General features: G+C 37.1%; 1 protein-coding gene across 1 annotated transcript in view; it reads right to left on the bottom strand.

The window, feature by feature from the left end:
- The window catches only part of ARID4B (AT rich interactive domain 4B (RBP1-like)), a 92,566-nt gene that overhangs the window by 25,006 nt on the left and 49,547 nt on the right, over positions 1-18,013 (bottom strand). The window contains 7 exon segments of the mRNA XM_010562644.1: positions 6,727-6,899; positions 7,928-8,195; positions 8,409-8,506; positions 9,614-9,708; positions 10,794-10,866; positions 15,726-15,880; positions 16,770-16,843. Of these exon segments, the coding sequence (XP_010560946.1) occupies positions 6,727-6,899; positions 7,928-8,195; positions 8,409-8,506; positions 9,614-9,708; positions 10,794-10,866; positions 15,726-15,880; positions 16,770-16,843 (936 nt within the window).

Here is an 18,013-nt window from a genome sequence, read left to right as displayed (position 1 = left end):
TAAAATGAAAAAAAAATATTTGTTAATAAAGTAAAACCATTAAAACATTGACATCATACAAATACTGATTATCATTGGTTCCAAAGGACATTGTGAAGTTGTTAAAAGGCTAAAAATACTGCAAGTGTTCAAAAATACACATAGGGCAGGTAATTCTCAGTCAATAGAAAGATTTAACACCACCGAGCCCATAATAAGGGTATATCAATGAATAGATGTTAATAGATGAAATAGCGCATATTATTACACCACTAAATGAACTGCAATATCACGTAAACATCTTTCAACCCACAATCTCTGGCACGAAACGCAGCATTGTCACAAAGCCCGGGTGAAACCTATGAGACAGGGTGTGATACAGAGCATTAAATCTGCCTCCTAGGATCCCTGTTTTGCAGCAAACCTAACCTTACTCCAATACATTTCCCCTGACACACCATGCTGGCACACACAGCAGGTGAGATGGCAAATGCAAGATTATTTTTTTCAGGGGTTATTCTAAAACTTGAGGAAGCAAGATTATTTCAATTATTGGTTCAATTAAGTCATTACAGTTAATTGAACCACTAGCAGAAATAAACTCCAGTGAAATTGACACTTCAAGTTTAGCAATTAGCTTCTATTTTTGTTTCCCTTCTTTTTCCCCTTTTTTCATCCTAGAGCATTACTTAACCTCTACTTCACATAATACAGAGCTGGAAGATGTCGAGTCTCCTTCACACTCTGACTTTGTCAATCACAGCTGTATTAAGATGCCCTTAAGTTTTAAGGCAGAGAGGCCGTTAAGACCTGTACTTATGCCATGATACTAGAATCTCATCTTTAATTAAACAAAGTAACAGAACCCAAAAAATCCACCAGTATTTGTTTTCCCTCTGAAGTTGTAAAGAAAACCTAAAAATAAAAGCTCCAAGGACTTCTGTCTACACACAGGGAAAATCTGAATAAATGCACAGTTATGATCCATCATTCTGAGGGAGGGGGAAAGGCACTAACTTTATTTGAATCACATCTGAGAGTAGTACATTACATGTCAACCATGCAAGCATGTACTCTGTAACCAGTGTGTCCTTCCGCTGCTACGGAGAAGACAAATGAAAGGACCTCATGTTATTGCTTCTAATCATTCAGCCAAGTTTTATTTTGTTTTGGTTGTTTTTGGTTTTTTTTTTAAGTATTTTGAAACATTCCTCAAAAGGATAATGGATGGTTCAGAAGTCTGGCTGAGGAGTAGAGCACTTTTCATTTTTATAGCACGGGTTCACACTCAGCTTGAAAACATCTACTGTTTGATGAATGTTTAAGGGCTCACCCATGCACTTAAGTCTCAGTGACAGCTACCATGGTTAATAACCTTCGTAGTGACCAGAAGCTATGTAAAATGTGATGAGAACCACTTTTTCCATATCAAAGACACCTCCCTTCCATTCAACATGATGCACACACAGGACTGGTGCATTTACACTGCCACTCTACCCTTTATTGTTGTGTCATTAGCAGCTTATTGCTGTACCAAAAGCAATCCTTACGTATACGTATGTATCAGTGTGTATTCTATATTAAGGAAAAGAAAAAAAATCAATTAGACTCCATTTCTGAAAACATGACTATAGAAAAACTTCCTTTCCAATACAAAAGCAGCCGTAATACATAAACAGAACACACATCACAAATAAGAGCATAGAAATATGTTCCTATAAATGAAACTACCCAAGCACGCTTCTCAAAAATGTACTTTTTTACATACACACCAACAGTCTAGGATTCAGAGCAGATGTTCACACCAACTGTGCAATGAACACAACATTTCTCTCCTTTCTCCCAAGCTAATTAATTCCATATAAACCTAAATCAGACTAGAGAAAACTATCTCAATATATAGTTCTCAAAACTAATCCAGAAGCTAGAAGGTATGCCTTCTGTACCAAATCTCCTTCATTCCAAAACATTTTAACCTTCCTGCTACCATTTTAGATTCACCACCATAAAGCTTTGATATGTCATTTTAACAGATAAGGAACTGAAGAAAACATTGCCTCTAACAATCTGTTATCTCCCATATGTGAAATGGAGCTTCTGACTATTACATAATCCCGTTGTAAATTGCTTTCAGAAAATCCCCATCAAGTGTTTCCAGAAAATTTAACGCTTGTACAAATAGAAGCCATCACCAGCACAGGCACAGCAGGTAGTCACCCTGCCCTACGAGGGTAATAAAACCTAGTAAAACCCTCCACGTGAAACAATGCCCATCTTAACCTAGTTTTCAACTACTGCTTTTATTACTCCTAGCTCCCTCCTACTGCTTATAGGAGGGAAAATGCTATTACTGCATGTAACGATACATATAACAGCTCTAAGATTAAGATTTTTTCCCTTGCATGTGAATGAATGGTTTAACTCCATTCACGATTATTAGCCAAAGAGGTTTAGCATTTTCTCCTTTTGATACTGTCATTGACAGTACCAATTCCCAGAAAACCATACCATGAAGACCTAAACCATCAGTATGAGACAGCCAGAAGTGTTTTGGTTTCTAAAGTATTCTTTAAGAACATTTGTTCATGCATTCCTTGGGAGGAAATAAAAAAGCAGGCAGTCTTCAAGAAAGAAAAAAAAAAAAAAATCCAATAAGTTTCATAAGACTAAGCAAGAACTATTTGCGAGTACTGAAAATAACAGCCTGGGGGTAAGGATCCAGAGATGGCAGCCCGTCCTGGTGTTACGGTTAAGGCAGCACCTCAGCCAAAAGAAGGAAAACACATGAACAAAGCCTCTTGCAATCTTTCTGTACTGTCACTGGGATTACTTCAAAGAAGTCTGCCTGGTCACCTCAAAAATCCAAGTACTACCAATATACAAGCCTGATGCAAATTTTTGTTGGAAAGCAAAAATTATTAACTGGATTTTGAGCACTTAATCTTTCAGTTCAGTACAAAGTTCCCGACAGTTGCCTGTCCCAGGTGCTTTAGAGCAAAGTGATAAAAAAAACCCAACAAAACAACAAAACCACAACAACCACAACCAAACAAAAAACCAACAGAAACCCCTTGGAGTTGAATTAATCATTTGAGAAAAAAAATTCTTACTAGTATTGGCTAACTAGCAACTAATCTACACTTCAGTTCACAGACTGTATCTACTATGAAAATTTTAAAGACTTACTTTTTATTTTATTAGCTTATATTAAAAATGCCACACCTTTTAAAAACTCTGCTAGGCTCCTGGCCTCAGTCTCTTGGGAACACATTTAACTGTCTACATTGTTCACTGTGCAGAAAAGCCCCTTCGTTCTCAATTTGTTGGCTTTTGACTCAAGTCTTTGAATAGTTCCAACAGAAACTGTTAGATGCTACAAAGAAAAGTTGCACCAACTACACAATGCTACATTTGAAGATGTTATTCACACAACATCAAGTTAGCAGGAACTTCAAAATGAGGAGGATTTTAAACTTTCTTGTTTATTCATTGGGCAAGAACAAATACTTTTTTGTACATTAGGGAAAAGGACAGGTTTACAAAGCCATTTCTGTAAAGATCCCTCTGGGACAGACCAATGAGATATAACACATTACTGGCCTGTATTTACGACTAGAAGCTGCACGAAACTGTATCTAGCACATGCGTCTCCCACTAGCCACAAAAACAAGAAAAGCAAGCTCCCTTTGAGTCTCTGTTCTCAGTGTTCACAGGTACACAAGCAGGCAAGAAACAGGCACTCCAGGGAAGAAAGGAAGAGAACCACATTCAGCCTTTCTTCCTCTTCATCGTATTGTTAAAGTCTGTGCAGAAGGGACCACAGGATTCATGTGGTAGCAATCTCAAAGGGCTGAGACACATGGGATTACACAGAAGAACAAAACCTGTGGAAAATAAACAACCCTGGCTTCTAGTAGTACTTCCTGAGATCTGGAAGCTGGGAATTAGATCCAGCCCACCCAAAAGAAATTCAGCAAGAAGAAACCCAGGAGTTTGTCTGCCCTCTTGGTTCCTTGTGTCTATACACAAATAAGCTACATGAAGATGCCCAAAGTCCTACAGACATAAATTCAAATAGCAAACTCTACAAGTTTGCCCTATGTAATATTAGATTTCATTTGTTTGGCTATTTGGTTAGGACTGTGAAAGAAGATGGTCCATAGCTTAAAAGAGGTTCCAGGAATACATTTTAAATACACTGACAAAAATTCAGTCCACAGTGATCTATTTTGATTACATTTTGGGTATTTTTTGTGTGTGTGATTTATTCTCCACCTACAAAAATGCATTTTTCATTTTGTATTTCAGTTCAACACAGAACTCAAACTACAGCATTTCCCCCTCTGTGTAACCTTTGCCACTTCTACCCATAAAGTTGGGGATAGGGGGAGTTCATCTAGTACAACGTCTCCACCAGCATTCCAGGCTCACAAAACCCCTTTATGCCTTTATAGTATAATCGCTAAAAAACATTGTTTAGCATTTAGGATGACAGTGACATTCTTAAAAACTCTTTAAACCTGATAAAAGTGCATTTTGTACTTCCTATCAATCTCTGAGGGAAGAAAGGAAAAGTAATCATGCTAACAGCACTACTACAGTACTACTGCTTATAAATACTTACAGACTGCTGCTACAAACTGCTACAAATGTTTCATTTTTGTAAGTTTAACTTATTCCTTGAAACATATCCCCAGCACCAACCACATCACCACCTACATCTATTTTTAGATTTTAGGCTTTCTATTCTAAGCAATTTGTTACAATCTTTCATGAATCACAATAGCAAAATACTAGTTAGAAGAGTTTTTACTGGATGAGTAGAGAAAAGCACAGAGAAAAGAACTCAATCATTTACAATCAGATGAACTGGGGAAAATTAAGCGGAAACAGTATTTTCCACAGTTTTTTGTTGTTTTCATAAATAAAATACTAAGAAAGCTCATAACAATTTTTAATGTCATAAATAACCCAAATGGATATGAATCGGGATAAAACCAAAATGAAACAACGAAGGATTACTGAAAAGCAAACACACCTTTGTTTTATGTACCATTTACTACAGCAGCATGGTAAGTATTAAGCCACTGTACTTTCCAAGTATATAAATAAAACACATAGTAATGTCACAAACATACACACATACAAATACACAATTTAGGGAACTTCAAAAACTGCTATTCTCTAAGCAGCACAAAGCCTTCCATCTATTTAGTTACATATTTTGAAAGTAGCACTGGAAAAATCAATCTTTGATAATTCTGAAAGTCTAGCAAACCTGTTACAGTACAACTCATCTAGTTCACCTTAAAAATGGCAAATGTAACAAATTCCAGCAATTCATCTTTTAAAAAAGAAAAATTCACATAGGATACAAATGAAATCACATCCACAGAGAAAAGACACTTCTAACAGAGTTCAAGTAAACTTGATTTTTCTGTATTCCACATTTTTGAGTTACAGAAATGGCCAATGTAATCTCACTGAAAATATTTAGGAAAACAAAAACATTTTACAGAAGGATCCTTCCAGAATCTGTTACATGGAAATCAAAACTCTTAATAAAATAAAAAAGAACTATTACCAATAAATCAGAAATCAATATACTGAAGTATGCCTTACTGTCACAACTCTTAATAGGCCCGAAAAAGCATTAAGAGTTCATGATGTTTAGACAGAACATTAAGACAGCTGATCTACTAAATAGCAAAGATTGCTGGAATGAACAAGGGAATTAGTGGTCAGGCAACAGCTCGTATTAAGTATAAAAAAACCCATCCCTGATATACAGATTGCTGTGAAAGTATAAGGAGGTGTCATTATCTGCTTTCCCTCTTGTAATAGCTTCTCCCTTAAGCATCTGTTACTGTTTTTTGTTGAAGACAAGATACTGTATTAAAAAAAGAGACCTTCAGTCTGACCTGTAACAGCCATTTTTATGTTCTTATCACTTGAAATCATACTGTATAAGGGTGCTAAGTGCAAGAATATAAACTGTTAACACACTGGGGATTAGTGAGGACTATATTCTGTTTTAAACTTCACATTTTTTTTGTGTGGCTGCTTAAAAACACTTGTGGGGTTGTTTATTTTTTGCATTGAAACAGGAAAACCTGCCCGTTCCATAAAGGAAATAAGAGATCACCTGCACACATCCGTTGATTACATGGCCCTGGGCATCCCTATTACTTCAATCTTCTACTTCCAAAACTCCCATCTGAAGGACTGCACAAGAGACTCCTGCCAGTATCACGCCTACTCAAAGGCAAAGCTGTTACTGAGCGATGCAAGGTACTTCCTTCCATCTTTTCCCATGTTACCTATAACACACCACTGTCCAACAGCAAAAGCCAGGAACCGCAAGTTTGTGATATACTTGTACCAAAATTAAGTAGACAAATACTACTGGCAATGGCTGCGATATTTTTGCCTTAAATCAAATAGTCACCTGGGCCTTATATGTTCTTTTCTCACTCGGCTTATAAATATTTAGGCCTGGACCCTGCAAAAACTTAAGCTGGTTTTGGTTTTGGTTTTTGGGTTTTTTTGTTGGTTTTTGTTTTTTTTTTTTAAATTAGATCCACAAACTTCAATGGCCCTAACAATGACAAAGTTAGGAACACATAGGTCTCTGGAAGAGACAAGTCTAATTCCCAACAGGGATGTCAGATTTGAAGTTCAAATTACAATACAAATTTAGTGAATGCACATCGGATGCCTTAACTGATTATAAACAGCGTAACTTACCCTGATTTTTCTTTTTCTTCAGCGTCTGCATTTATGGTAGGGCCTTCCATTTCTTTAATCTTCTCCTCCTCTTTATCTTCTAGTTTGGTTTCATCTTCAGTTTTGATTACATTTAAGTCCTTTTCTTGATCAGGCTGAGTATACACAGAATCTGGCAAATTTTTTTTGTTTCCCTAAGATAATAAAACCTTTAGTTAACTTGCAAGATGAAATAAAAATACAAAGGATTTAAGAAAAGGCAGACAAAACACACTGAAGTCATACTAGTAAAAAACATCTAGAGTCTAGGGCTTGTTCTAAAATTATAACACCTCCACTGTTTTTTCTTCTGAAAATCTCAAGCTAAACCTAACAGACTTCGAAGTTGCAGGCAGTGTCCTAGCCAGTTTTCTCACAATGATACAGGCATGCTGCTCTTACACCTGAACTCCAAAGCAAACCCTAAGATGAACACTTAAGAGGGTGTCTTTTCACTTATGATGCAGAGATCAGTACTGGCCCACCTGGTATTCACCCCAGAACTAATACCAGCAGACAGACCAGGGCTGGCTGCCACTTACACGCAAAAGCATTACAGTTGTGCTGCACGCTAACTTGAGGAGCTACACTGTTTCCAGAGCAAACTGCTAAGCCTGCACAGTGCAGCACTTCAACTTATTGCCCCGGACTTAGTTTGCTAAAACCACTGAGTCAACGTTGGATTTTGAAAACCTATAAACATTTGCCTCTCTGGACCACTGAACTACATCAGACCACTGTGTACACCATACGACCCGGGTCTTTGTAGAGGTTCACTGGTTTCACTGGAGCAGAGAAGTAAAAGCAAGATTTAGGAGGGCTTAGAAGCATAGCTAAATGCAAATTAAAGTATCAGCACTGTAAGTTAGTTGTGAGCACACATTACCCATGTCGGGACAAAGCTGCACACTAATTAGTCTCCATTTGACCTGGGATGCCCCCAAACAAGTGGAATCTTGCAGCTGCTTCCTAACAAGTCAGACATTTTGACATCATGATCCCCTAAAACAGGCACCTCGGGATAAATATGGTTCAAATGTGTTGTTCTGAATTAGGTTTACAGCACATTTTTGTCTTGTTTTAAATCCATTATGGAGATTTCAACCTTGACATGAATTCAGTGTTATCAACACACCACCTGACTTTATAAACAGGATATAACATGAACATTAAAGTATTTTACCAGAACAGAGGGCTTATCATTTTCTTTACTTTCATTATCATTCTCAGCTAACTTTTTTTCTTCTTGTTGTACTATTGCTACTTCCTCCTGCTTGCGCTCCTCCTTATCCATTTTTATTTCTTTTACATCCTGCTCTGGTTCTTCACGCATCTTCGATTCTTTCTCTTTTTCACAGTCTTTACAAGGCTTGCTTGTCACTTTCTCTGGCAATGCCATTTGAAATTCAATGTTAGCTGATGTACAATACTCTTCAAAACCATACAGATATCTAAAAGAAAAAAATTGCTTGTGAAAAGCAAGTTTGTTTCAAGAAAGAACATGCTACCTAGCAGAAGCTAAACATGAACAGTATGTTTAAAGCCTAAAAACCTGTATTATAACCAAAAAGTTACAGACTTTTACGTATATTACCACTACCACAGGATCACTTCCATTCATTCTAGGGCTGTTTTAGCACAAACTTAATAGCTTTATTACTTACTTCTTGTATGCACATTTAACATTATATCCTGCAGCTGAATTCAATACAGGGATCCCCAGATCTTGATAAACTTGCTTCCACACTGCTCCACTTTCAATCTGTTAAAGAAAATGAAGTCATGGTTTTTGAATTAACTCACTGACACAAAGACGACTAAGTCGACAAAGTTTACAACTTTGGAAAATAATTGTAAGTAACTTCCTCTGATCTATAAAATTACTATTTATCACACACACAGTATTTCACTGTAATGCAAACCGTAGTCTAACGTAACTACTTTAAGCAATTTAGCATTTCTGCATTTCAGTAAGCCACAGCAGGCTTTCCTCTCCAGGTGGTAATAAAACAAAGGAAAGGAAATAGAGATCAGAAAAATCAGTACATCATTTTTATTTTATACTTAAAGTAATTCTTAACTCAGAGCTAGAACTTTAATTAAATTGAAAGAAAAAATTCATTCAAAGCATTAACAATACTCAGACCTGGCAGTACTGCACCAGAAACAGTGGCTACTGGTCTTTCATTATGTCCTTAATATGCCCTTTGGTGTCACAGTTTTGTGACAGTGTGATATGCTCATTTCTAACCATCTGTGAAGGTAAAGCAGACGTACTGCAATACCCAAGTACAAGATCCTCTCTTGTGTATCAGAAAGGTATCACTGCACAAACATACCTCCTCAACTGACAGGCTAAATTTATGGGAAGGAGTCCAAAGCAGTAACAGAATCTGCGTGGCCATGAATTCCGTATGCTTCAATTACTGCTCCAAGACCAATCCCACTAATCCCAGTCAGCAAATGCTTCTATATACTGCCCAGAATAGATAGGAATTAAGGGCCCCGCATCAGACCTTAAACTAGATTACTTGTCTTTGAGATTTTATTGAGCAGCGACTCTTTTCACTTTCTGAAGTAACAACTTTACCAAATATTTCTTGAAATATCACAGAAACACACATGCTGGCTGATTTTATGCAGCAATAATTAAACACGCTGAGTAGATGTGGCATTTATTTAGAATGTAATTAGTTTCTGGTTCCTGTTAAAGCATGTTTTTCAGAGCTACAGGGTGTCTTACATAGCTGTAGTATTCAATTTTCCTATGTCTAAAGCTCCTGCGTAAGACTCTTCTTTATCACTAAACAAAATTAAACAGCATCCTCAGATTTTATGGCTCTGGAATACTCATCATACTAATACTCACATTATCAAATCCTCCAAGCTTGTGTACAAGTCTGAATAATTTGAAGAGATTCAAATTTCTATATCCTAATACAGGTCGTTTGTTAATAGGAGTCCCTGTGAACGAAGACAGTTATTACAGTGGTTTGAAGTATTTTTTTCAGAATAACATGAAATCCACATCATATGCACTACTACACTATTAAATACAGTATTGTAAATCCCTCCCTCTGACCACTTCATGCATGTGGTGCATCAAACTAAAACCCAAGAGTCTTAATAACCCATTTTCCCTGTAGTTCATTAATGTAATTTAATTCATACATATGCATTCTTCCATATATTACTGAACATGCACAAATGATGCAACTTTTCTTGCTACCTATATTATACATATTTTTATTTCACCCGCTGAAACAATTACATCTAAAAATACCAGCGCAGTCCTTTTACTACAATCAAAAAAAATAAATACCTCCCCAAGAACAAATCCCACAATGCTTCAAAGAGCTGAAACTTCCTATGCTACTGTACTAGCAGTAGCTACCACATTGTCAACTCTTGTAAACAGTTCAACTCATCTTCACATGTAATTAAAAAGATATTAATTTAACTAGTTATAATACTAATTTAAATACAATCACCTTCACCCCTGCCTCCACAGACATTGTACTTGCAGTGTATGAATACCCAGTAAAGATTTGATATAATAAATGGCATTTGTTTTTAAAAACATTTCAATCTACCTTACCGATAATGCTCATGCATTTAAGCAATCGGAACTCACACAAGAAAGGTAGCACAAACTAAATGCTTTTTCCCATGATCCTAAGAAGTAGGGGGTGGTTAAATTTTATTTTATTTAAGTATTTTAAAGTTATTAAACTGAGCATATACTTTAATATGATTGAGGATATTAAATACTTGATTATAAACACTCTAAGTAGAAAATATACTAGGATATATGAGGTATTAACAATTCATTTCTGGAAGCAGGAATAAGTGACTGTATTTTAGGAGAAGAGTCAAGTGACAGACTTATCTTCTAAGGAGCGGGGGGAAGTCAGAAGTGATGAGTATAGCCTCACTGTTTCCAAAACAGAACTACAAAGCACTACTAGCTTACAGACTCAATTCTTTAAAGTACTGCTAAGCAATACATCTATCTTCAGCTTCTACAAGTCAAAGATTAAGATGCCTACCTCTGTCTTCCATGAACTTGTATAATTGCTGAAGAAAGTTCTCTCGTTCTTCAGGAAACGGCTCTACTTCCTCCTGTTCAAAGTAATGCACACAAGCAAATTATCACCATTTTGAGTTACAGTCCTTCATTAAGAAACATACAGCAGTTGTAATTTAGGTTCAAATGTTCAAGTTTTTTTTACTGTAGTCAGCAACAGGACACCATACAAAGAGAAGCATGCTCTCAGTACTATGCCACATGGAAGTAAGTTTTATAAACTACAAACAGTTTTTCAAAATATATAAAACAATAACTGTAAAGACACACTGAAATTGGATTTTTGATTGATCACTGAAGTATGATAACTGATATCATAAATCAAGATGTAGTCTCAATTTTGTTCATTTATGCAGAAAGTCTGGGAGACACCACTATTAACGATCAAGAGGTTATATCAGAAATCTCAGGTTTATTTCTATTGCAGTTAAGTGATTCCTTGATGACTGGATACACTAAGTCACTTTCAGGGATGAAATGAAAGAGAAAATAGTGCTTGCACTTTCTTAGGAGTTCTAATCCACAGTACTGGCAAACCGCAGCCAATGGCACTGCATGCATACTGCCATGGGGTACCGGCTGAATACATGGTGAGCAGGATCAATCCCAGAACTGAAGTAACAACAGATATTTTGGATGTTCAGTTCACTGCATGAACAAACCTTTGTATTAGATTTACTTAGATTAATAAACAGTGGAGTTTCATAACAAAGCACTATGGCTTTTTTTATAACACCTCCTAATTTCCTTAGGAAATGCGACTTGCCACAACCAGTAACAATAAGATATTAATATAATCAGAATTCTTAGAAATTCTGATGACTAAGCTACTTCAAAACAATATGCCAAATATAAGTTAATTAATTTTCTGCATACTTTTTTTAATACTACCTGTAAAGTTTCAAAGAATAATTAATAAAAGTTATTCAGTAAATCTAAGAGAAATTATTTTTCTTCAGTGTATTTTCATTCCATGTTTATCTTCTCCATCCTTCAACAGCCTCCTTATACTAAATATTAAAGCTTCACCTACCCTGAGGCAAGGGGACAAAATGTATTGTCTTTCAAGTTACAGCAAGACAGTTAAGGAATCAATAGAAACAGAGTATCATTATTAAACACAACAGAAAAGAAAAAAAAACAACAGAAAACAAAAAAACCCACAACATCTGCCAAAGCTATTTAATAAAGAGATGGATGGCTGAAAATAAGGTCAAGGAAGGCTATAACTATTACCAGTGAGTAGTTTTTTTACTTATCCTGTACTACTACTACTCCATTAAATGCACTTGGAGGACATATCAGAGCAAACAGGCAAAAAATGAAGAACCAGTATTCATAATATGCTGAAACAGTTGTCATTTAGGTATAATTATCAACAGAAATGCAATTAAAACATTCCACAGTCTTGCAAAGGCAATGCAAGAGGAAAATCTCTGCGAGGGTCATTACGTGATGCACATCTATCTGATACCTAGTATACCAGCAAAGTTGAGAGCAGGCTACTTCAATGAGCAAGAAGGGAAGGCTGGGTAGAGAGCTGCAACCAGTAAACTAGATACTTCCTCACAGGGTGGGGGCATCAGACATCAGGCATATCTAGCAATCCTTCACCGACAGGCCCGAAGTGATGCTGCAGTCTTGCATATAGTACAGACAAGCGCCTGGTTAAGAACATTCACATTTCACAGGCAAAGGTGCTAAAGGAAACACTGCTAGCAAGCAAAGGATTCAGCTTACAATCGTAAAACTTGAATATGACCATAGAGAACAAACAACTTGAGTGGAATCAATACAGTTTTGGAGTTTGCTTTTGTTTGTTTTAAACTCACATGACAGGTACTTGGAAAGGACTTCTACCAGCATACGCTGGATCGTGACAAAGAGATCATGAGCAACTACTGGGTTTCTTATGTTGCTCACCAACAAGAGAACACCTACCATAAGAAAATGGTCCCACAAAGCATTTAGGGGAGAAGGGGGTGGTCATTGAACTAAACCTTCAGGAAACCCAACAAAGGGTTTAAGTAGGAATGTATGCTTTTTAAATATTAGGGGAACTAAAGCAATGGTGATGAAGAAGCTGAATAAAACACTGCCACTCCTTTCTCACCGTAAGATCCAATGCCTGAAGAAAAAGTTCTAAAAAAGCGTGCTAAGGGGGGAAGCTTAAGACCCTGCATGTCTCTGAAAAGCATTTTCAACTGTCTCAGAATCTCTACAAAATCAGTTTATATTATACTATGATAATAATATCTGTTAATAATCCCTGAACATTTACAGAATCTCTTAAATAATCATGAAGTTAGACGACAAGGTTCCCTAGATAATGGTTTGAAGCAGGCATGTCATAGTCTGCCATCTTTGCTTATTTCTAAGTTAGACAACCATAGTGCTAGCAGGTCACTCTGCAGTCTCTGATTTACCTTTGTGACATGGACAGATACAAGAAAGTGGCTTATATGTATGATAATGAAGTCCAGAAAAGCAGCAACATGCTTTTTGCAACACATAAAATTCACATCATATTATACCCCAGCACTAAAAGAGAGGGTCTTTGTCAACTCTTTTACCTACTGTCAGATTTAGTAACGGGAAGGAAGGCTGTTTTCCAGTCTCTTTCATTTGGAAAAAAAAAAGAGGGCGGGAGGAGGGTGCGGAGAAGCAACTCCTCACTCCTCTTCTTAGAAGAGAATTAGAGAGGATCTGCATGTCAACTCCTATCTCTATAGGATAGGAGCACCTATATAACTACATGAAATATATAGGAACACCTATAGGAGCGTGTGTGAATATATATATAGGATAGGACCGTCTATATATGAAGCCTGCGGTGGCACCCGTAAGAGGCGAGTTTTTTGTTTGTTCGTTCTGGTTCATGGGTACCAGGACCACATGGATGGCCTGAGGGCCACCAGTGAGAATTTTTCATGTCCTGGAAAGCACTAGAACAATCTGCACATGGATAACAAAGTCATAAGAGCAGGCCTACAGGTCCTGTTTGAGAAGAGATGCTGCTTGATAGCCAGATAGCCAGGAGGTTACAGGCACAAACTAATTAAAAAAAAGAGAGAGAGAGAGAGAGAATAGGCTGCAGAAACTGCTCGAAGGCAGGTGGAGAGAAGGCACACATGCCATTGACAACTGAGGAGAGAGAAGAAAAATAAAATAATAATAAAAAATATGCTAGTTCAGCAGGGCACTGAAACCTTGGATACCGGAGAAGAAATTAATCACACGAGATGTCACAGTAAATCCCAAAATATTTGCCTGAGATGAGATCTTCATGTCTAGCACATGGAAAGATTAGCTCATACAACATCACATGCAACTAAGAGGAACTAGAGAGAAGGTGTACAAATATTTACAAACACTGTAGCTAAAGACTCTGAATTTTTCACGTAAAAGTAGTGAGGGAATGAGCACTATGTAAAGACTGTGTGTCAACCTGCATAGGTACAAACCTACCTACATTGATCATGCCCATGACTGGACATGAACCTGCTCTGAAAGTTCAGGAATTGTGCTAAGCCCAAGGAAGTACTCCTTGCTTCTCAAAATAACTGGGCTTTGTAACTTTTGATCAGAGCTGGATAATCTCCTGTGAGCTTAAAGAAGAGGCAGGATGACCTCATCAGCATGGAGAGGTGGCAAAGTTTTTACTTCACACCTTTGCAGTCTCCCAACAAATCTTAAATAAATGAACGAATAAAAGATGGACCAGCATCTTCTGGTATGCCAGAGCCACAATCTCCAGGGAGAAGGTATTGAGAGAAAGGCGATAACAACCATTTAAGGCCCAAATCAGTTCAGTTTCTCCTTTACAATTCCACTATCGATGGGAATTTCAGTCTACTGCATTACTGGCAGTTGCATAACAAATTAGAGAACAGCTCTCAAACCAAACTGAGAGAAAAAGTGATAATGGGCAGATACAGATTTTGAGTACCACCAGAAGGTATAGAGGAAGTAAAAGATTCAAAAGCCTCTCTTCCAGCCTCACAGCCAGCTGTGAAATAAAGTTCTTTCCACTAATTTTCTTCTTTCCTCTTGTCTTCATTTTTTTCTGGACAGGAGGCTGGGAGGAAAGAACAGATAATTAGAAAACCATGCATGAGGAAGGACTCAAGAAGAAAGGTGGAAGAGGAGTGCATGGGCTAATGCCTTAATTGAAAGCTCTTTTGCTTCTTTACATCAGGGTATCCAGAGCAACAGCTTGTAGTGAAGCAATTCTTCAGTAGACCAAGATGAGAGGTACAACAACTCAGATTTCTTGGTAATTATCTAAAGGTTTCAAAATTTTTCACTTTTCACCACTCCAAAACCAGTAAACTCTATTTTCTATGCCTAGAAGCAGGGAAAGGACAGTCCAAACTACTTGCAGTATCTGCTTTACAAGAGGACTTACAGCTGTAGGCCTAGCATAGCAATTTGGGGGCAGGAAAGGGCAAGGTAGAAGGGGAAAAAGGAGAGAGTGACAGACACCAAGGAGGAGGAGACAACAGCAGGGCCACGCCAGCCTAGTTTGGTTTATTTTTCCAATATGTCAAGAACGCAGGTCAGTAACAGCTTAGAGCTGCCTCCTCAGATGGAGCTCCTGTGTAAAAGGTAGCAAATTTCCCTGTGGCTTGGAATGTGTGGTAAGTCACAGGTACGTACTGGGGTAACACCTCTACAGGCAGGAAAAAAAGTTTATCACCATTTATGTGAGCAGCTATTTACAATAGCATTTTCAAGTTGATATTTTCACATTAACTGATCTTTGTTATGGAAAGCTGAGGCAATAATGTTGCCTATTTTAACATGTTACATGTTCCCAAATGTTAAAAAGAACTACTTAAATATTACAGTCTTGCTAATTTTTATCAGCTGTGTATCTATGCCCTTTACTAACTTCACTTGCCTCTTCCTCACTGCTGTTATCCTCTTTTTCTTTTTCATCCTCTTCCTCTTCTTCAGCTTCACTGCTGGAGCTGTCTTCTTTCAATTCTGTTTTCCAGTTACTAGGAACAGTTCTGTTTTTACGGAATTCAAGGGCTTGGTCAAAAGCTGTAAAAGGACCAGCATTTGTTAGCACTGCAGGGAGTATCAATTTGACCAAATGTTTTAATCAAAAAAAGTAGTTGGGGAGAGGGGGGAGGCAGGGGAGAAGGAGGAAAGACTGCTAATTAACAATTCCACCCCCAAATTCCAAGAACCTCAACAACAGCCCCATGTTGTCCATTCTTATTTGTCTTGCCCAGCCAAACTGGCCTAGTGTCCTCTGCACATCAAATTATTCAGAGCTATTATTAGGACTATTACCATGTTAGTGCCTATAGACAGAAATAAGGATCTTCTGTATTAGGGCATATATGAAAATTTACTTGAGAGAACCCCTATTCCAACACATTTGTACTGTGGTTTACATATATTGAACAGGGAGGAGAAGGAGGAAGAAATAAGCACAAGTTAATTCCAAGAGTTTGATCACACAAACTTAAAACTTTCAAATGAATCCACAATTCCAGTTTCTTTAGAGCGCATAAAGGCAACTATAACTATTAGGGGTACTCTGGTGAGAATAACTCTATGAAGGTCTAATGCAAAAGGCCAAATACTAAATAACCTATAAAGCCAGTGTGCGTCGATTATATCCTTGTTTGGCATGTCTATATTTAAAACAAGTGCAGTAGAGTGAGGCATTTTTGTTTAGGGGTTTTTTGGTGTTTGGGGGTTATTATTGTTGTTGGGGGGGGGGGGTGGGTTGTTTTGGGGGTTTTTTTTAAGAGTTCCTCTAGATTTTTGGAAGTGTTCTCCTTCAACATATTATGCTACAGGAAAAGATCCTGTATTTTAGCATTTTTAAGACATGAACCGATCTACCATGAATTTGGTCCTATTTACATAACAAAGTAAATACATACACATGTATTTTCTCACAGAAAGTTATTTTTACCTTGTTTTAACAAAGCATCAGGCTTTGGTGAAGTTTCACTGATCTCCCGAACATCTTTTCTTGGCACAGAAACGCTAGATAATTTAGAAAGTGTTAAAAAAAATATTAAACTATTTTAAAGCTAAATCAACAGTATAACACAGAGCTATCACTTAAGACTATAACACACTTACTAAACAAAAAGAAGAAGCATATGAGGTATATCTTGACAGTTCTATAGTGTTAGTCTGGTATGGTATTAGTCAGTTAGTGGATTAAAACCAAAAATTCTATATAAATTTGGTTAGACCATTCATATGCATTCAGTGCATATTAAAGAAAGCATTCTTCTTCCACTAACAGGTAGTTTCTGGAATCTCCCAAATATATATTGCTTAACAAAAACCTCATGTTAATTTAGCAAGTAACTACTCACCCACAAACAAAACCCTACCTTGCTCTACTGTGGCTATATCTAAGGAAGCAAATCTGAACTGCAGCTTTGCGGGGTGGAGGGGTATGTGTTTGTGTGCACACATGCTTATGTGTGTTTCTCCAGTGACGTGCATTGATGCCTGAATAACTACCAAATGGTAAAGCGATAGCCTAGACTTAAGTAAGTAATTAAACCACAATGAAACTGTTAAATATTTCTATATCCTTTCTGCAAAAGCATTCTGTTAAATTGAACCAAGCACAATAAATAGCTGCAACTTTTTAAAAAAAAACCCTAAAACCTAGAAAAAATAATTCTATTGTCACCCATCAACCCTGTCCCTGACCAACATGAGTTTAAGAACACAAAGTTCGTTATTCTGTTGCAAATACCGTACAGTCTGGTTTTCTATGTTTCTTCTTTCCTACTTTGAGTAGTATTACAGCTCTTTTCAAAGAACATGATAATATGTAATTGTAGTCTACACCAAGATAAACAATGAGACTTACTACCTCAAAAAAAAAAAAGAAAGAGAATTGCTGTGTGTGCATGTGGTGTACATGCATGCATACACACACCCCCACCCACCCCCTTCTGTAGCTGGATAAGCTTACGGCCACATCTCTGAAAAGCAGTGCTCTATTCCAACCAGAGCAGGAAAGAGTCTCAGGCCATTCTCAAAGTCACAAAATACTGCTTTGTTTGCCACCATTGTAACAATCAAATTAACACTAAGACAGATAGGTTTATGCATCCCATTATTAATAATGGCAAAGTTCAAGACTAATTTCATCACAATGTAGGATGTTAAGAGTTTTCTAAACATTAG

Source organism: Haliaeetus leucocephalus, unplaced genomic scaffold (genome assembly GCF_000737465.1).
Source record: "Haliaeetus leucocephalus isolate CR32 unplaced genomic scaffold, Haliaeetus_leucocephalus-4.0 Scaffold162, whole genome shotgun sequence".
Lineage (NCBI taxonomy): Eukaryota > Metazoa > Chordata > Aves > Accipitriformes > Accipitridae > Haliaeetus > Haliaeetus leucocephalus.
The sequence above is the reverse complement of the archived record's forward strand: the minus strand, read 5'-3'. Positions and strand labels throughout refer to the sequence as shown.